The following is a 21,510-nucleotide window of genomic DNA, read 5'->3' on the forward strand; positions in this document are numbered from 1 at the left end:
TCTCTTAGGTCACCTAGGTTTCATTTGTGTCTAAAGCAGGCACACTCTCCATCACAAAGCTTCACACATTCAGCAGCAGAGCAAGGCCACCACAGGCTGTTGTGCTGGTCAGAAAAAATCACAACTGCTCACACTATCTAGGGGAGGAACTCAGTAATACTTGTGATAAATTCCAGTGAGATGTTTGTAGTATTGCTCTGTCCTTGAATAGCAGTCCTTCCAAACCTACAGAAGCCCTCAGCATGGCGCTGGCCCTCCTTTCACACCCATACAGGCCGAACACATGCCAGCTCTGGTTCACAAGACACAGAGACAGGGCATGCCAGGGCAGACATGTCCTGAAGCCAAAGAGCCTGTGACAGAGCCTACAGAAGTTACCACAGGCCAGATGGGCACTTCAGAGCAGGCTCAAAGTGAATGTATGTTCTGCAAACACTTTGCAACTGCTGGGTGTAAACATGGATGTTTGTAAAGCAGTTGCTGCGTCAAATATCTGATGACCAGGAGGTCTGGTTAAATTCTAGAAATTATTATACCATTTCCACATGAAAATGGTTATTTATGGACAAGAACAGTCAGACCTTGCAAAGCAATGAGCTGACTTCATTTAAGAAACATTGGATTAGATTGCCTAGTAGATCTCAAAGAAGAGATTTTTTAAAAGGAAGTAAAAAAGGTATGCAATGTTAATAGAATCCGTAATGATGATTTATTTAAACTTCTGAAGAGTTCTGCAAAAATCAGAAAGAACACAAAAGATCTGTGCAAAGAAACTTTAATGCTATTACTTATAAAGTATAATGAACAAACTAAAGGACGCTCTACAGATACCTGAAGTGCTCTATTACCCTTTCATATTCTGCCCCACAGTTCTCCTGAAAGAACTGCATACATTGTCTTTCAAGCAAGAGACAATAAAAAAAAACACAAGAAAAGCAGCAGAGTCTCTCATTCTTTCATTTTGAAGCTTCTGTATCTTCTTATTGAAATTATATGGCAATCTCCAGTGGAAGAAATGTTTCTATTTGTAGAGGAGGGCAGATAGAAGAAGGAAGCACAGGTGAAGCAGATGGTCATCTCTCCCTTCCCCTGCTGAGACCCTGTCAATATATTCACTGTAGAATGCATACCAAGTGGGATGTAAATCCACTCCAATTAGCAAATGTTTGTGCATGTGCAGGAACTCAATGTTACACTCCTGCCCTGGCCCCTGCCTTTACAAGGCTCTGGCAATGTCCCTATCACTGCTATTGTTACCACAAAAAAAGACAAACAAGCAAAAAACCCGGACAATGAATCACTGAAATAGGCCAGAAGCTGTCAAATGCTCAAGCATGAAGACACAGAAAAAAAGCTGTTTACTTCATTAGGGTCAAAGGTAAGCTGTTTGCTACTTACTTGTGTCTGTGAATCACAGCATTAAAGGCGAGTCCATCAGCCCAGCTCGTGGTGAAGTTCAAAACGTTGACCTGACTGTAAGGTCTGGTGGACTGCCGAACCCAGCTCAGCAGTATCTTCTCACTGTTGGTCTGCTGCAAATCTGACATGATGTTCTTCATGACATCCTTCACCTGCAAGACAGCAACAACTACACCTTACAAAGACATGACCAACTTTTGCTCCTGACAAAACCAAATTACTTCACAAATCATGGAAGGAGCTTCCCCATGAAAAGCTATGAATCAAACTCCAATTCCTCGCATGAAATTTGGGAATAGCAGTCTTCAGGCCATTTTTGCCCTCAGCTTATTACAAGAACCAGTGATGCTTCATGTAATAACACATTACTCTTATATTATGATTCTTCCCCTCGCCTTAGTGCGGTCTGCTCTAAGCATAGGGAATAATACCCATCATTGCTTCTTGCTATGGTTCCATCAGTAAACAAACTCCAAAAATCCAGCTTGAATAGGTTTTCTGCAAGAAGAGGCTATCTGCTCATCCAACAAAAGTAGTTTGTTGTTTGGGTACCAGTTGTACGCATGTATCAAAGTCCCTCCAAGTTAATTCAATGATCTTCCCAGATACTTGATAAACCAGGAGCAATTCAATCTATGACACTAACAAACCTAACAAAGCAGCTGTAAGATGCAAGACAAACATAGCTACCTTAAGAGTAAAACACTACCTGCCTCAAGCCCTTGAGGAAGGAAAAGAAATACAATGCTCCAGCCCAAAAAGCCTCTCTGCAATTCATAGCAGCAGGAACTAAAGTGAGCAGCTGAGCACAACTGGGCACATACGAGAATACGGGTCATGGGAAGCAGCCAATAGACTTCCAGCAGAAACCGAATACTGGCCTGCCTTTATTTACCAGCCCAAAATAGAAGCAGTATTTTCTGCCACCAAGAGCCTGGGAAGGTTTGCGAGAATCACAGCAGAACAATGTACGTGATTCCTGGAAAGGAAGAGATCTCAGAGCAGCCTCTCACCTGCCAGTGCAAGATAATGCTCCACAGCAGCCCCAGCGTCAGCTTGTGATTTCCATCAACGATGTCAGTTCCTCCAATATTCACCAACTCCACCTGGAGAGGTTGAATCACTCTCTATTACACACTGTTATCACAGCCCCAAGTCTCAACCCCACCCCACATCCCTAGCTGTCCAGCCAAGTATTACGAAGTGCTCTGAAATTAAAAGTAGTTGAAGAGAAAAGCAGAGTTGACAGAGAACTGTTCATATGAATTCGTCATGACAACTGTTTAAATAAACTTAATGTTAACTGCTTCAACTGCATGACAAAAGATGGCACCAAAGAAGATATTCCATTGGAAGAGTTTTATTCTCTCCTCTAAATATACAGGTGCATACCAGCAGTCAAAACTGAACAAGAGAAATGCAAGCATGAAGGATCTCATATAAAAATAAAAGTTTAGTAAGTTTGGACCTCAGGTTTTTTTAATTTTTAATTTGATTGACAAATCAAAAAAGTTGACTTTCCTTACTTGGAACCATTCTGTGTAAAGGATGAGGTACACAGGATCACTCGATCACCTACACCCTAGCTTAGTCTGATCCTTGCAATATATATTTAATCGTTTCTATAAATTATTTCATGAGTTATGAATATTGCATAGCCCACAAACTCTCAAACAACAGAATGCAACTGCTTCTCAGTGGATGCCTTTTCCCTACACCATAACACACAACACCCTTTCTAATGAAGTTAAGCAGTAGGCATAAATCAAGTACATGACCTTAACCTTCAGCTAACTACGACCATCTGTTTACTTCCAGAAACCCAGATGCTGTCAGCTTAAGGAAGAAATAATTAATTATTGCAATTCAGTATTGTTTCATTTATTATTATAATAAAATAAATCAATTTCAAGCTGAAAAATTCATTATTTATCCTTTAAAAAGTTAATATTTACAGTACCTCAAAGAACAAAAACAACCTACTGCCAGCTTTGTCTGCTTCCAAGAAATATGACACTAGTCCACCAGCACAGAGGGGAAATTGCAGTATAATACAGCATGTTGGTATCACTCTTCAATCAGCAGTTTATATAAATATGCCCATGCTTTCTTGTATTTGATGTATTTTATTGCCTGAATGTTCTTATTAGGTTATTTTAGTGACCTGACATGCACAAATAGAAATTCTAAGTATAGAGAGCATGCTTATGAGGAATTGTTCGTCAAAAAAGGAAGAAAAACTAAAATCACTTTAGCACTACTGTCTTCCAGGCAGTAAAAACAAACATGAAGCCAAATAATTATTATTTTTATTTTTTCTTAGAGGAGGATTTGATTTTGTTTGCTTGTTTGTTCTTTTGATCAGTTACCAAAGCTGCAAATCAGAAACACTTTACATTTGACAGAAGTCAATGAAATGACCCTCCTGGAAACAGAGAGCAGGATAGAGCCATGAAAACCTGCTGTCCCCTCACAGATTTCTGCACGAGATATGCAGCATTACTGGAAGTTATTTTTTTGTCTTGCTGTGTTCATCAGCTATGCAATAGCAAAGCTTCAAGGCACCTTTTTCTTGGGAGCTGCACACTTTTCAACAAACCAGTTTTGTGATTAGTGGTTTAATGCCATTATTAAGTTTTCATTTTAAGAACTCACAAAATTGCTGGACACCAAAAGTCTACACCATGTAAGAAACTATGAACAGTTTATCCACCTCAATGAGGTCTCATTTTGAGTACCAAAAATCTTTACTCTCTACATTCTGAACTCATTTACATACAACAATAAACTAAAGAATTTCTCAAAAAATTGTGGAAAAACATGCTCACATTATTCTGATGCAAGACTTGCAGTACTCGGTTGACATTGTTTAAGGCATGTACTCGTGTGGAACCTCGTTCTTTAGGCTGAAAAGAAAATGTTACAATCTGTTCAATATCAGAATTAATGGACATAACAAACAAAATTAGAGAAAAATTCTCCAGATTTTAGCTTTTTCTTCTTTTAGGAGTAGTATGAAAAACCAAGATCATCCACAACAATTTCAAAACGAAAACTGGGCAGAAAAATATTCCCCAATTCAAGGCACAGGACAGGCCTCAGATTCAAAATGTGTTTCAGCTCATCTTCAGTAAGTCCAAAAGTTTTACTCCCAGCATCTACAGAATTATAAACTGGTAATGCAAAAGCAAAGGGAGAGTTCCTGGGGAAAATCTGAGGCTTTTGAACATTTGCCAGAGTACTTGAAATTTTCTGGCTCCCAAGAGAGAACAAGCAGCAATTTGTTTTTCTGGCACCAAAAGCCTGCTAAATCTTTGCATACTGGGAAGAAGTTACGCTTCCTGACTTTCCCTCCCCTTTAATATCAGGGAAAGGAAAAAAAAATAAAAACCACCTCTACAACCACAAAAAAAAGCCCACCAAAAAAACCACAAACATTCAACTCTTGACAATACCTGCCACTCAGTTTGCTTTTAATCACCATAATTTAATTCCTGTGGCAGAAAGTGATCATACTGCAAGAGCACAGGGCTGAACTTGGAACACAATAATCAACTTCGAAACAAAAAACCTGTTGTTTCCAGCATACTTAAATCACACCACAAATTTTTAAAAGTACTAGTAAAACACATCTGCTTACAAAAAAAAAGTAAGCGTGCAACTAATATTTTATATGGTCCATAAACAAGTTTGAGACTAATATAAATAGTGAAATTAAGAATTTAATTCCAATTAATTAACAGGCTTCGTCGCATTTCATGCTTCTTTCTAAAGAGCCATTAATGTTAGCATGGGAAGAGTTGTCAGCTACACACGCTTTCCCATACACATTTCAAGCAGTTTTCAGCCTTTTCCTGTCTGTAGATGACAAAATTTTTCAATGGAGATGCAGATTTTTGCCTACTAGCTGCTGTCCTTTTTACTTTCCTTTGTCTCTTTAAGGGATCTTTCATGAGCCCACAGGGATCCAGCTGAACACAGGTCTACCTGATCATCCAGAAACAGACTTTTAAAAGATCTCTCAAAAACATACTCTATGTGAACGACACCACTGGTTTTACATGCTTTGTTAAAGAGTATGTAAATCCTCAAGAGAGGGTTACACAGTTAATCTTCAGCCTGACCCTGTATCTCATGAGTGGAGTTCATGGGAATTTCACTGGAACTGTAAGAACAAGTACACACTACAAGGAAAATCATGCTTTAAATAAATTCAAATTTAAAGAAAAAATCACATGCCTCAGTTTGTGTTTTGTTTATTCATTGGTTTGGGTTTTTTTAATAAAGGGAAATATGACTCAGATGTTTCTCTTACCAGAGGCTTCCCCGTCAGACCCTCCAAAAGGTCCAAAAGCTTCCTTCCATCTTTGAGATCTGTGAACATGTCTTTCACTGGGGCCTTCCCACTCTGCAGAAGAAAAAGCAGGAGTAATGAAAACAGTGTTTAAGCAGAACTTCCCTCAAAATTGTATCTTTTAATTTATTCTTATTTGGCACTAAAAGCAGTAAATGAAAGCTAGGGGACTGCTACAGTGATCAAGAAGGAACCCTTCCATTTTTAAGAGGGTTTTTTTATTTCCTTCCTATCACTGCAGTTCTGTGCATCAGCAGCCTTGTACTAAGGAACCAAATCACTGCATCCTGGCTGAGATTAGGATGGATGCATCAACACACAAAGATGGCAAAGAAAGAAAACTTGGCAAGTTTGAGGAGTCATTTGAGAAGGAATGCTTTGGTTTGGCTGCATCTAAAGGAAGAATAAGCTGAGGCTTTTCAGAAAGAAGCTATTGGGACAAGTTCTCTCAGATTAAAAAAAAAAAGGACAAAAAATGACTTGGAATTGAACCCTGTGTAAGAAGATGCCACTGTTCTATAAAGAGCAGTAGATCAAAAGGTACAATATTTATTGAAACAAATTAATCACTTTCTCTACCATGGAAAAGAAGCATAATCTGAAACCTAGAGCAACTCTAAATTGTAAGTTTCCAATTTTTACTTTCTTTTGGAGTGGAGGGACTCTGTACAATAATTGTGGCAGATGAGAGTGGAATCATGCTAACCTTTCCCATGCTTCCTTTTTATCTTATCTTATCTCTTCTTGGACCATAAGAAAGTTACTGTGGGACAGTTCTACAGGGCAAGGGGAGAAGGCACAGCCAGCCAGCAACTAAGTGCCTTTGCTTCATAATATTCACCTGCTGGCTACCAAGAAATCAATTAAACTACTGCTTTCAGTGTTCCTTTCAAGTGCCAATTTGAGGAGAAAAAAAAATTTTTTAACTACCACAAAAAGCTCCAGTATCGTCTTTTCCTATCACCTTAACTTTTCAACATTGCTCTTCAGAAAGAAGGCTGTCAGAGACCCACCTTATATGGCATGAATTAGCTGGCATAGATCTCTCCTGTCTTTGCTAATCTCCTCCTGCCCTGCAGCTGCTGGTAATTGCCAAATACTGGCTAACAAATCAGGAAAAGAGAACTGAACAGCTCAATGAACCCTGTTTTTTGGCAAATGTCCGGTTTTCCCCAAAATTCACATGGCTTTTCCTTAGGTGTCCCTTTAATTAGATTTGATACTACTAAAACTACCAACACAGAAAAAAAAAGAATTGAACAGCTGCAAGAAAACATTTTAGTTTCTTGTACAAAAACATAACTAAATGTAACAATTTCAACCAGCTAAAAAGTGGTAAGTATGATCTTCCTCTCAGAGCATGTACTTTTCACAGATAACTCAGATACTTCACCGCTGCACAGCAACTTAACCAAGATTTTAAAGCATGCTGAAGCGTAAACTGGGAGAACTGGCTGGAGAGATGAAGGGAGACCAACGGCTGTTACCTACCTGGACTTCAGCATATCTTTTGACACTGTCTCCCATCATATCCACATAGGCAAACTCAGGTGTGTGAACTAGACAAGTGAAAGGTGAGGTGGATTGAGAACTGCCTAAATGGCAAATCCCACAGGGCCACTATCATTGGCACAGGGTCTAGCTGGAAGCCTGTCACTTGTGGTGTCCCCTAAGGTTCAATACTGGGCCCAGTATTGTTTAACTTCCTCATCAATGACTTGGATGGAAGGAAAGATGCCTCCTCAGCAAGTTCACAGATGACACAAAGCTGGGAGGCATGGCAGACACCTGAGAGCACTGTGCAGCCACTCAGAGGGACCTCAACAGGTTGGAGAGATGGGCAGAGGGGAACTGTGTGAAATTCAACAAATGTAAGTGCAGGGTCCTGAACCTGCGGAGGAATAACTTCATGCACTGGGTACAGGCTTGGGCTGATCTGCTGGAAAGCAGCTCTGTGGACAAGGACCTGGGAGTCCTGGTGGACAGCAAGCTGTCCGTGAGCCAGCAGTGTGTGTCCATGTGGCTAAGGAGGCCAACGGTGTCCTGGGGGCATTGGGAAGAACACTGCCAGGAGGTCAAGGGAGGTAATTCTGTCCCTCTACTCATTCCCAGCAAGGCCACATCTCACTAGGTTTGTGTGAGACTCACAAGTGCTGTATCCAGTTCTGGGCTCCTCAGTACCAGAGAGATATGGAGCTCCTGAAGCAGCTCCAGCAAAGGGTAACAAAGTTGATCAAGGGACTGGAGCATCTCTTACAAGGAAAGTGTCAGGGAGCTGGGCCTATTCAGCCTTGAGAAGAGACAACTGAAACATGATCAGTGTCTGTAGGTATCTGAAGGGAATGTCCCAAGAGGATGGAGCCAAGCTCTTCTCAGTGGACCAATAGGACAAGAGGCAACAGGCAGAAACTGACAGAAGCTTCTCCTGAAGACAAGGAATAGCTTCCCTGTGCAGGTGACCACACAACAGAACAGACTACCAAGAGAGGTTGTAAAATTTCCCTCTCTGGAGATATTAAAAAAAAATCTGGATGTAGTCCTGAGTAACAGGCTCTAGGGCTCCCTGCATGAGCAGGGAGGCTGGACTAGATGATCTCCAGTGGTCCCTTCCAAACTTAACCATTCTGTGATTTTATGAGCCAGAGAACAGGGTAACAAATGGAGATGCAGAGAAGCCTCTTCTACAGTTTATGGTGTAGTGCAGGAGTTGTTCAGCCACAGTACAATCAACCCAGATGCCAGTAAAATTTAGTTTACATTTGGTTTGCATCACCACACTGAAGACAGTAAAAACAGGTTGCTAAGGGTGCAAGGAAATTGTTCATATGACCAGAAAAGCAAGCAGTAGGAGCTAACAGAGGTCTCTGGATGCAATAATATTCAAACATTCATTGTGAAAGCAAAAACCTAAAAAAACCCCAACCAAACAAACTTCTTAGTCATTGAAGTGTGGGCCTTTTCAGAGCAGAGGGGGAGAACCACTTCCACTGACCTGCTGGCCACACATCTTTTTATGAAGCCCAGGGTATGGTTGGCTTTCTGAGCTGAAGCACGCAGTGCTGTCTCCTGCCCAGTTTTTCATCCACCAGTACCCTCAAGTCCTTCTCCTCAGGGCTGCTCCTAATCCATTCTTCTCCCAGTCCGTACAGAGATTGGGGAATGCCATGATGCAGGTGCAGACCAGGACCATGTACCTGGCCTTGCCAAACTTCACGAGAGTCACGTGTGCCACTTCTATAGCCTGAAGTCTTCCTGGGTGACATCCATTCCCTCGTGCAAACCAACTGCATTTGCTCAGTGTGGTGTCATCCACAAACTTGCTGAGGGCATGCCCAAACCCACTGCATGTCACTGGTGACATTGAACCCTACAGATCACATTAGGGACTCCTGAGGGACAGCACTTATTTCTGATCTCCATTTGGACATTGAGCAGTTGACTGCCAATCTTTGAATGCAGCTGTCCAGGCAATTCCTCATTTATTTAACAGTCCATTCATCAATCCCCTATGTCTCCAATTTAGTGACAAATGATGTTGTGGGAGACACCATCAAAGGCCCTACAGAAGGAAAGCCTTTATAATTATACAATTAATTATAATTATATATAATTAGAATGGCATACACATACATAACAACAAAACTGAGAATGTTAAAGCCATATATCCTCAATGAATTTGTTGCCTTAGGTCCAAAAGTTAAAAAGGATTTGGAACTACTGAAAAGCAGAAAGATACTTCACTTAATACAGTGCAACAAAGGTATTAAGAGGATATAGCCATCTTTCTTTGCTTCCATCCCCTAACTTCACATGCATGAAAACAAGCTGAATGACTTCCTGCTTTCAGTTACTCATTTCAGCAGGTCATGGTATGTTCCAGCCCTATGCAATGCACACTGCTGTGATGGTGGAAATTATTTAGATCTGCTTTCTCAGGAGAATGACTTTTCCATTTTGCTGACCATCAGAGAACCATGTTTGCTGTCAGTTCAAAGAGTCAACAGAAGAGTATTAAATTGTTTCTGCAATCTAAGCTACTTATTCCTGGTTTGAAAAAGTATCCACTATCCTCAAAAGCCACTGTATTTAGTGAAGTCTGGTAAATGCTCTCTGAGGGAAAGAATTTAGCTTACAGAATAGATTTTCTCACATGCAAGCTGACTCAAGTTTGCTAAGAAAGGGTTGCAGCATCCACCCCACCAAGCCTATCACCACCTCCACAGAAGCACACCCACCAGAAAAGCTGGAAACCTGATTCTCCAGCTTCCCACACCCACCCGAATCACATGCACACACCTGGTGGCAGCTGCCACCCAGGCAGCCTCAGCTGTCCCATCAGGGCACAAAGCCAGCCCTGACAGTCAGCTGATGTCCCAATGGAGCAGAGACTGCACAGGCACTGCATCCTGCTCTGTTTACACTGCCTCCTGCCACTCATGCATTTTCCTCATACCTGAATGCACATTTCCATGCAGGACCTGCTATGTGAACCGTATGGTCTGCAGTCAGAAACATCACTGCTCTGTCCTCCAGTGCAGCTGGATACTGGACTGCTTTCTTGGGATGCAGTTCAATAGCAACCCACTGTGCTTCAGGAAGTCTTCTACTTTCTCCATGCAAACAGAACAGCTATAGATCCCAGCTTCTGACAGCCACGACTCTAGAAGTTCATTAAGCATAGAAGGGTGCAGGAAAATAATTTCTTTAAATGGCAGTCCCAAGGGATAGTCCCATACCTTTATCTTCCAAGAGATGACAAGAAAAAGCTCTGGGACAATGCTGGCTAAGCAGGCATGCATGCCCTCCTCTTCCAGGCACGAGCCAGCCTAGCTGCTGCCATCACCCTTCTCTTTGTGATAAAACCCATGCAGAGCCCCACCACCTCAGCAGTAGTGCCCACCACCCAACCTACTGGGGCAGCTGCTGTGGCAGTGCAAGGGCAATCTGGGAGATGCAACACATGGCCTCAAAGGCTGGACCTGTGCTTCTTCCAGGGCCAGGAGCACACTTGAACCCTGGCCCTGACGCAGCAGTCTGACTCCCATGAGGGCACCTGTTCCATGCAGACTGCACTGGGGTGAAGCAGGCAGCCCTGAGACAGACCAGCTACGTGCTGGGGCAGGCTGGTGTGCAGGCAAGAGCCTGGGCTCTGGGGGAGGGCAGAAGGCCTGCACAGAGCTCTGCAGCTTCCTTCCTTCACCACACCTACCCACATCCATACTGCTCACTCCTAACACCCAGAAAATAACCCAGCCTTCTGAAAAATAAAGTCTGTACCCACAGTTACACACATACAAATAAATACACGATCTGCAGTATGCAAAAAGCACATGTATTTCTCTCTCTGTAGCGTTTCATCTGGCATACAGTATGCTAAGGCAATCTAAATTTCTCTTTTTCAGAACTGACATTTTATTCACTTTCTAAATACTTAAAGACTACACAAGTACAAAGTAGTTCAGCCCCTTCCAGCATCCTGTAAGGAGCAGTCCATCGCTGAGCATAATGGATTGAGAAATTTAAGTACTTGTCTTGTAAGAAAGAGTGACAGTGACAAACCACACCGAGCCCTTCCCAAGGGCAAATGGCTAGTCATGGTTGTGTTGGTAAGTACTTAAAGAGCAGCTTTCATTGTGCTAAGCACTGTACAACTACGAGGTAGCTAATGGGTCCTTTCTCAAAGGCAAAACAGAGTCCAGTTTACTTACAAAGATAGTATAAAGAACAGGCAGGGACACACTTCCTACCAGAAGATCTGTGCTGGTTCATGGTGTAAAGCATTCACATCCCCCTCACTGAACACTTTATAATTAACAGAAGGTAGTTCTTCTCAGCTTCGCTTATGTTTGCTATAAGAGCAGAAAAAAATCAAACAAAAAAAAAATCCTGGCAGAAATCTTTCCCTCAGCCTGTTCAAGAAGGCTTTGCCAGCAGAGCTGTACACACAGTTACTGTAATAGACACAAGGGCTTGATAAAACAGACAAAATAACATAATAAACAGACTTAGAAAGAGGCAGTGTTGTTTCCCCAGTGCTTTAAATTAGCACTGATAGCAGGAAAGGAGTTGATTCACTTAACAGGACTGGTGTAAGGGAAAGGGGAAGAGAAAAAAGGAAAGGGAAAGGGAGGCAGAACAAGAGAAAGGAAAGTAAAAAAGTAAAAGCTAGAGACTGTACATAAACTGTGGGCTAGACTTGCTTGTGTTCTTATGAACTTTGCATGGTGATAACATTTGTTATGCACCACTAGGCACATACACAAGAATCAGAACCAGATCAAATCCATCATGTTACATTTATTCCAACAAATATTTTGGTGCCAGCCTTTGTGTGAACACAAGTAAGGGAAGGAAGAGACAAAGAACTTTTGCTAGTTATCCACAGCAGAAACCACTTTTTCTGTTGATTTACGTCATGAGGAAGCAGCAGTTTATTAATGATCTCTGAGCTGGAGACCAGATGCTACCATACCATACAAGACCAGGCAACTCAGGCATCAGTTTTGCACTTTCCAGCAAGACACCAGCAGTGTTTGGGAAGGAGGTACCACACAGTGATCTCCTCACACCAGCAGTCCTCATATGCCCCTTTGGCCATCTTTCAAGTCCTTCTACCTGGATCAGGTTTAAGAGGGTGACTCACTTCCTTGTGTGCATCTAGAATTACTCACAACCAAGGGTCATACAAGCCAGCCAACATGACTGTGCAGAAATCATTCCTTCTCTTTGCCAAAAAGCGTTCCCAGGAAATGGAGCTTCCATAAACAAAATCCGGATCAGATTTTTTTAAGTCATCCAATGCTGCTGACAGCTGAAAGCCCAGTCATCCACACTAACAGTTTGTTCTACTGAAGCCATTGCAGCTACAAGGCAGCGATCATTCTTGATTATGTTCTACAGTAGAACATTCTTAATTGTCCCTTTATTATCAGTAGGGAACTGTATCAAACTGAGCCAAGTTAGAGAAAAAAATGGAGTCAACAAATTCACAGTAGGACAAAACCTCCTTTTTTCAAACACCAGCTATTACTTATCATTTTACCATGACTATTTATATTCTTTATTCTTGAACAAGAAGATGCAAAGCCAATCATAAAAGTTTAAATGTTTACCTAGCTGTTTAACCAGAAACATGAAATTTTCTCATATCAGTTACCTGTAGCAGAAAAATTATCTGTGCTTTAAATCAATAATTATTGAAGCTACATTATTAAACCTAACTTTTCCAATTAATGAATGCCAAAGAGATTGGAGAGCAAGAGATAAGCCACCTCCATTTCTCATCCTCCTAGGTGATACTGATTCAGACCTTGTAGTCACAACATCAAAACCAGGATGAAAGGTCCTCTCAGTTTCACAGTTAATGAACACTGGCTGTCACCAGGAAAGTAACACATTTCATAAAACCGTACAAGTGACCTTCACCAGCCACTAAGGGAATGCAGCAGACAAGCTCCAGCTGCTCAGAGCAGTTCTGGGAAAAGCCCTGGTTGCCATTTACATAATCTGCCACTTCAGGAACACCAAAACAACCTGAAATGACATAAGAAGCAGTACATACTGATTTTCCATCAGATTCTTCTGATGCCACTTTTACGAAGTTAAGAGTTGTTTTAGTTTATTATTTTTAACCAATACATGACAATTTTTAACATCTAACAACATGCTCAATACATAGGTCAAAATAGTAGTAGAACTGCAAAGACCCCTTTCCTTTGGGAAGGGGCAAATATTGGACAGGTTGGACTCTTAAATGAGAGTATTAACCACTCCTAATGTACAAGTACATTCCCAGGAAACTCACAGTAACCAGTTTAAACTCAAACAACACAGGAGGAAGAACTACACTTTATCATGACCAAGACCAAGAAAGAAACATGTCAAGTACTGCTACATCATAAGGCCAGCACATGGGAACTCAATGTGGGAAACAAATCAGAAAGCAAAAAGGTCATTGCATAAAGTAAACAATCATGTCAACAAATAATCTTGCCAGTTTCTAATTTAAGACCATAGACATTGTTTACAGAAGTATTTTTATTAAAATTGATACTTTTTTCCATTCTCCTTCCACTAACATGCAGGAGTTACAGAACATCATACATAAACACTAGCTATACTGTGACAGATATTTCACTGAGTATAGTCTACTCTGTCCTGAATATTTCCAAGGAGTTGTGGCATCTCAACATGACACTAGTACCAAAACTATGATTTTAAATACCAATTTAAAAAGATACATTAAAAGTTACAATCATAAGAGAAAGACACCTTTTAGATCAAATTATTTTTAACTACTGGTGGTTCAAAAGTAAAAAAATTACAAGCAACTAAATAGCTATTTAAAGCCCTAGACTAAAAGGCGGCAGCAGGGGGAAGTAATACTCATCACTGAGATATGCTGGAAATTTTGATTCTACTAGATGACAGACATGAATTTAAGGAGCAGTAAAGGTGAAAAGCTAAAGATAGTTCAATTCACAGAACATCTAAAATACTCTACTGATAACACGACCGAAGGAGGGAAGAAGATCTATCAGTGCAAACAGCATAGCAAGGCATCAGTAACTCTGTAGGTCTCTCTCCAGTGTATTTATTAACACATTTACATAAGCCTATGTTACAATAACATGTTTAATGCAACAGTACTAACCTCAGCTTGCAATTAAATCTCATTACATAACAATACCAGCAGGGACAGTTGGGACCCTGCTTACCACTGTCAGTTATCTCACTTGTAAGACTGAAGGGTCATCCTTATAGTTCTTCAAGTCAGATAACTTCAACTGGACCCTTAAAAAATATTCCTGCTTACCAGGTTGACTATTCTCATTAGCAGCAAACAGGTAAAGGAACAGATGTGCTCTGATGCCTCTACCAGGTTCAGCTATAGTGTTTGAGAAGGTCCCACAAATACTCCAACAATTAGGATGATAACCAAGTCCAAGAATCAAATTCTGTCCCAAAACCAGGGCATTAACCGAGCCAGCAATACTAACAGTTTACATTACTACACCAAGCTTTCAAGTCCAGCAAGGGAGATGCTAACCACACCTTGTTCTTAGAGCAGAAAGCAGCAGAAGTTGAAAGGAGGGCAGAAAACTGACAAATTTTTGCTGTGGCTATATCTGGGAGAGATCACAAACTGCTACATATTGTTGCTTTTATGCTAGAAAGTAGTCATCCTTACCATAACTCACAACCTATTACAGAAGAAAAGGTTACTTTTGTGCTTCTTGGCTAATACATATCTTAGGCCTAGAAAGACTTATTTGGTCTTGTCATAAAAAGAGACTAAGAAAAAAGTAAACTAAAAATTGATTTTTTCAAGGCCGGCTCATGCAAAAGCTAATTCTATTTACCCAGATTATTCCTCTTTTCTACCAATGCTGTTGCTTTTTAAGCTTTGGCTATCTTTAAATGAAGTTACTTTTTAATTCAGCATTGAAAAATATTAGAAGCAATTAGACTGTAGAATATTTCACCAGCCATTGAGTATTTCCTTGGTTGCACCACAAAAACTGAGCTGCAAAAAGGACTAGACAGCATCTTAGGTGATGTCACCTTGGACAGACAAAATTGCCTAATCAATCTTTTTGATCTCTTTTGTTGCATGACTAATACAGTGAACTCCATAATCCTCCTTCCCCCCCAAAAAAAAACCCTTCTGAAATGTTTTTGACCTGAGGTACCTCGGGTCATGTGAAATTAATTGTCATGCACAGGTATAATTTTGTCTTTAAAAAGATTTATCACACTTGCTAAGGGTCAGCAGTGGAGCTACAAAATGTCTTCAAAAGTACAGGACCTGACATTTACTATTATGACAAAACAACCCTTAGAAGAAAGAAAATTAAGGAGCAGAAATGGAGGAAAACATCTATTCAGCACATCACACAAAAACTAAAAGACAACTTTGCAATTAACAAATTAATTAATGCCTGGTATAATGAGGAATTAGCTGTTTCAGTTTTAAGATGCATATAACGCCTCAACACCCCAAAGCATTCTAAGTACAACTCATTGGTTCTCCTATTGGCCTGTCCTCTCTCAACGCCCTTTGGTGTCCTTCCACAGGAGGGGACACAACAGAGCCCAGGAGAGGAAATGCATAGGAGCCCCACACTGAGCACTTGCCTCCTCAAAAGCTAACTTGGAGCTCAGCCCTGGAGGATGCATTCTGCTCCCAAGCTGCACCTCCACCTCTTCTTTACCTAACCCTAAACTGAAACGCATTTTTGGGGTTAGCACTCTAACCCTAAAATGAAATGCATTTTTGGAAGATCACAGCATAGGAAAAAGAGTTTAAGATGCTGTAAAAGTGTGGGATGTCTGGCTTTATTCACACTGGCAGATCCTGGCCTGGCTCCAAGCCTTGTCAATGCTGGCCAATGCAGATGTCAGGGCACCAGCACAGGACCTGGAGGAGCAGAATCACAAATGCATGCAGAAAGAACACTGCAAATGCACAAATAAGACTGTATAAGGTTTCTGTACATAAAAAAAAAAAAAGAAATTGAGCTTGGATTGGAAAGCAATGGGAACACATGATGGAAAGGAAAGGGAGGCCCAGCGCTCAGGCATGCAAGGGCTTTGAATGCAGTTCCTGACACCTTGGAACAATGCCCCAGCCAGCTCCATTCAACAGCCTCCCATATCCAAGACTTATAACTGAGGGGCAGGGAAATCTAGTGTCATTTTCACTAAATATTGCAAATCTCTAGGCCTTTATGCTCTTTTTGCAGAGCATAACCTTCCTAGCAATAAAGCTTTTTTTTGCCATCCCTGTGGGAAAATTTCCCAAACACAGTGAAGAAACAAGTTCTTGGTAAAAAGACAGAGCTTCAGTTTGCCAGTGCTGGATCTCTCAACTTCCTCTAGTGAGTGACAGCATTAAGTTCCAACAGGCTGTGACAGACCTGACTCCATGGGTCTAAATTAAGTTGGGGAATCATGTTTCTTGTGCTGACTCTGTGTTCCACCTGACAAGTTCAGGAATAGCAGAGGAAGAGAGGAACCAATCTGAAAGCAAACTTGGAAAAGTACCACCTTGGAAAATAAGAAAACTAAAGCCGGCAACGACCAAATCCTGCAAGAAGGTAAAGGCAGGGTAAGGTTAGTACCACTGAGACAAAGGGAGATGCAAGAATAGGACTGACCACACAATCATCAAATACTGTAAAGGCGGGAGAGGGGAAACGAAGAGCAGATGGAGCAGGTCTGGAGCTTTAAAAAGAAAAACTGGGTCTTGATGGGAAAAAAGTATAGTGACAAAGGCAAAAGTGAAATAGGCAGGGCAGTCAAACTCCAGATTTGCAAGGATTTGCTAGGCAGGCAAGGCTTCTGATATGAGAGGGTGTAACAGTAAGTGAGGGGAAAAAACAAACAAACCAACCATAAACAGGGTCAGAGAGTAGGAGTAAGGAAAGAAAATAGGGCAGAAAGAATTGTACTTGCAGGGTTCTAAAGTGGGACACAAGACTCCTGAATTCCTTAACATGCCTATCAAGTTTCTAGAAACCTTCTGGAGTTGCAAGTGCAAGCATCCAACTACTTTGCTCTGTAATTAAAAGTTGAAGCATCAGAGATTTGCAAGACACAGTTAAAAATCCTGGGCCTGCTGACAAAACATGTAAGTAGATAAAGATTGAAGCTATTCAGATATTTGGACAAACTAGGGCTGATTACAAAATCTTTGTTCACTTTTCTTATGTGAAACAAGTAATATATGGCAACTGGAGCACTAAATTATCCTCCAGACTTGAATTCAAACTTCACTGTTAGCGAGAAGATCCCCTGTAACTCATCAGAATCATTTAAAACACAATTTTACATGCAGTTACTAACTGTGTGCTAGATTAAGAGACTTACTTAGATCTTTAAAGCCAGTCCTTGCTGACACAGGCATAATCATCTTCAAGTCCCTTTTTTACGATGATCAAGCTCCATCTGAAAACCAACTAGATATTTTGGATGATTTGACTGAGTTTGCAGAAGAGATGAACCCTCTGAATTCTGTCATAAGGATCAAGAGTTCTGTTTTATATTAAGAAACTTCAAAGAAATGTCAAATCCTCTGGGATAATTTAGCTAAAGTCCTAGATTAGGCACTCAAATTTAGTAGCCAGTACTGATGTCTACCTTTATTTGCAGTGGCTAAAAACCACTGTGACAAGATAGCACTTTTTCATTGCAGAAAGGTGTTCTGAAAATAGCATATGTATGAAATGGTAAGAATTAATGAAGATGAATATAGAAAGGGATAAAGGGATAGAAAACAATTCTACAAAGTGTAAAGAACATATATTAGCTATGCATACAACTAGATGCTTTAATTGATAAGGCTATACCACAGGAAAACAGCTAAACCTGACTCTCGAAATTAGACTGGACAGGGCAATGGAAAAAACACAGCAAGTAAAAATATCACATGGCCTTATAAACATGTGCTGAAATTTATTTGAGTATAAGCTTCCCTATTGGTTAAAGCTTGGTAACAGACAGACTATTTCTCTAACACTTTTTATTCCCTTTAACAAAATATCCTTACAACACAGCCATCATAGGCTTGTGAATTGTAATGTGTACAGCTCTCATAAGGTATGTCTAAGGGAGCACTAGCACTCAGCCTTGGCTGACTACGTTTATTGACCTTAAGAATCAATCCACTTTAAATGTCCGTGTCTTGATTTCAAACAAGACATGCAAATAAAAGGCATCCCTCTAGCACAGGTTAAACCAAGAGTGCAAAACCAAGTTACTGTACTGGGAACTACACCAAGGACTCTTATCTCACCCATCAAGGTACCAAAGCAGGCACCTCACAGCACACTTGAGATACTTGAAGTGTTTTACTCACCTACCTATTCCCTGATGAGAGAATGGAAGGACACAGCACTCTTTCTAGATCCTTTGTAAATCCTTATTGAATTACTTAAATCAACTCAGCAATATGCAATTGCAATTTTATGATTTTGGTATGCTAAGCCAGTTTATAAAGGCTCAACAGATTACTTTCTATTTGCTTAAATTAAGGGCAAGTACAATATAATTAACATGGAAGAACAACTAAAATTCCTGGAATGAAATTCACAATTCCACACAAAATACCTGAGTTACCATTTTGATTTCTGCAATGTAAGTCGGATTACATTTAACTAACCTCTAAAATCTTTCCACCCTACTAAGCAGCTAAATCAATCTAGTTAACAAAAAAGGAATTTTAAACAACCCAAATGACTTGGTACATTAAAAAACTTCGACACGACAGGACTAAAATCAGTCCCTTTCTATTTTTAAGGTAGAGCTGATACTAGACTCTTACATGAGGTGATTTCTACTTAACATCATCATTTTTCTTGCAATTTGAACTTGCCAGTCTTCACAAATATGTGCCTTGCCATGCCAAAATAGCCATGGTCAAGTTTGAATAGGACATACAGCAGCTGGAAGTATGTCCTTTTATAGGAGTCTCTTTAATCATTAACAGGGCTTTCATTGCTTCAGGTGTTTAATGGGCCATGAAGTTACAGAGTTACAAACCTACAGTTACTTCAAACCCTGGGAGTATCAACCATACCCTGTGCTTGGGAAATCCAGGAGCAATTTTAGGAGCAATCCTGAAAACAATTTTACCTTCTTCAATGCAATGCCCACAGCACTCACAGATAAGTCACCCGGCACGTTCTCAGTATGATTGCCTTTCATTCTCAATATCACTGTCATTTCCATGTTCATGACAGCTACAGGACTAGAGTCAGTCCTTTTTGTCTCACCACATTTTACTTCCTTACATAATTGTCCTGATTCTCCTCCTGCAGGACCACCACTCCTCTGGGCAGCATTGAAAAGCTGAGCATAGAGCAACCAGCTGCCCACACACACTCCTCCTCTGAAGAGCAAACTAGCCAAGAATGCACTGGATAAAGAGTGCAGGATATCAACTTTCAACCAAAACAAACCTAAGCCAAAATGATTCAACCAAGGTCGCAAGCCTTGCATTGCCCAGTGTCCTATTGCACAGGAAGTAAAGGAAGGTAAAAAGTCCTTACATTACTGATCAAGAACTTCAGAAGGGCAGCGCTCCAGAAGTAGCCATTCATTGCTCAAGCACAGTAGGAGCTTCATTTGGGGGGGGGGGGAGGAAAAAAAAAAAAAAAAAAACCAAAAAAAAAACCCACCCACAACAAAACACATCCCCTTCCTTTAATATTTATGTCTGCTTTCAGGGTTTCACACACATGCTGCTTTTCAATAGGAGCACACAAAATAGTAGTTACTCTATTTGCAGCACCACGCTAGGCAGAAAAAACCATGAGTTTTCCCTAATAATATTCCAGGTTCTTTCACATATTCAAACTACAAAGTAAGAAAAGTTTCCACAGGCACTTACACTCCTGGGCAAAGTGTCATTTTTCCCTATCAGCAGAACAGTGTAAAAAGCAGGCTTTAAATAGCATTTCAAAGCAAACTGCACTTCCTTTATCATCCCAAACTGTGAAAGATCCTCAGTAAGTTTCAAGCCAGTAAAGAGAATTAAAATGAGAAACGTACAACATGAGAGCCAAGGAAAATTCAAAATGAGCAAGTATTTATATAAAATTTCAGTTAAGACTTAAGTAGCAACACCAGGTGGCTTCAACTAGAGGTTTGCAGAGTGAGCAAAGCTGACTCAGCAACAGAGTAAACACAGCGATGAAGGTTCAAAATCTGCTGCAATGCACTATGAAAACTGCATGTAGAAATAAACCAAACCAAACAGACATGCTCATGCAAATAACTATTCTGATATCTTAATAAATAGAATATTTCATTTTTTCTTAAAACATAGTATCAAATGTTTATGTGGAGGAAATTGGGGGAACAAACACTACACTATTTTATCTATTTTCACTACACACTGATTTTACTAGGAATATTCAACAAGAGTAAGAGCAAAGTGTATTTAAGCAAAATTATTCTAAACAGTGAACCAAACAAAATAAAGTAGTACATCCAAACCAACATTACCTTGGAAAACCGAGCATTTATCCATTTTGTAAAGGTTTTTTTCTGTACATCATTGTGTTCATCTGGAGAGAGAGAATAAGAAAACAATGAGTAAAAATGCATTCTTCTTAATCCTAGATTGTTCAGTACAGGTGACATTAAACACTGTCCTGAGTAGTGGGAGAACTTTCTGCCTTATCTGTCAATAAAGCTGTTCAACCATCCACAACACTTTGGTATTTGCAGAGTCACACAAATGTTTTGCCTTTGCTAGTAACCACAGCAGCTCCTTTGCATTAGAATCAGCCTCACAGCACCTCCCAAGCAGGTTTCTGATGCATAAAATTCACAGGCTTCCCATCTGGTGAAAAACAACCTATGAAACCATGGGCTTTTAATTAACAGACTTTGTCAACACCTTTTTGCCTGAATGCATTACCCCAAAAGGTGCTGAGGCCCTTATTCAAGCTTCTGATGCAGATAATAGCCTCCTTCAGTACACAGCACAGCAACTGTGGTAGTAAAGCTGCTGGGACAACCCTTGAAGCACTGGCAGCCTCACCCAGCCGCAGCCTGCTTTTGCACCTGGGTTCAGAGCCCTGTTAGTGATCAGTCACTGACAAGTTCAGCTGAGGTGTGGGAAGGGCTGCTGAGCCCTTCCCTTCAGCTGCCGTGCTGATGTGACACCAAAGTACCACCACCTAGGGTCTGCGAGACAGCCAGAAGGGCCCAGCAGGACAAGGAGGAAG

General features: G+C 40.6%; 1 protein-coding gene across 5 annotated transcripts in view; it reads right to left on the reverse strand.

Moving 5' to 3' along the window:
* UTRN (utrophin) overlaps window positions 1-21,510 on the reverse strand; it is a 349,507-nt gene that overhangs the window by 270,598 nt on the left and 57,399 nt on the right. For all 5 annotated transcript variants that reach the window (XM_066178907.1, XM_066178906.1, XM_066178908.1 and 2 more), the window contains 5 exons: window positions 20,783-20,844; window positions 5,735-5,827; window positions 4,248-4,325; window positions 2,433-2,525; window positions 1,399-1,571 (listed from right to left, as the gene is read on the reverse strand). In XM_066178907.1, coding sequence (XP_066035004.1) covers window positions 1,399-1,571; window positions 2,433-2,525; window positions 4,248-4,325; window positions 5,735-5,827; window positions 20,783-20,844 — 499 coding nt within the window. The remainder of the gene's footprint in view (window positions 1-1,398; window positions 1,572-2,432; window positions 2,526-4,247; window positions 4,326-5,734; window positions 5,828-20,782; window positions 20,845-21,510) is intronic.

This window comes from Chamaea fasciata, unplaced genomic scaffold (assembly GCF_029207755.1).
Source record: "Chamaea fasciata isolate MVZ Bird 193981 ecotype frontalis unplaced genomic scaffold, bChaFas1.0.hap1 SCAF_3, whole genome shotgun sequence".
NCBI classification, from domain to species: domain Eukaryota; kingdom Metazoa; phylum Chordata; class Aves; order Passeriformes; family Sylviidae; genus Chamaea; species Chamaea fasciata.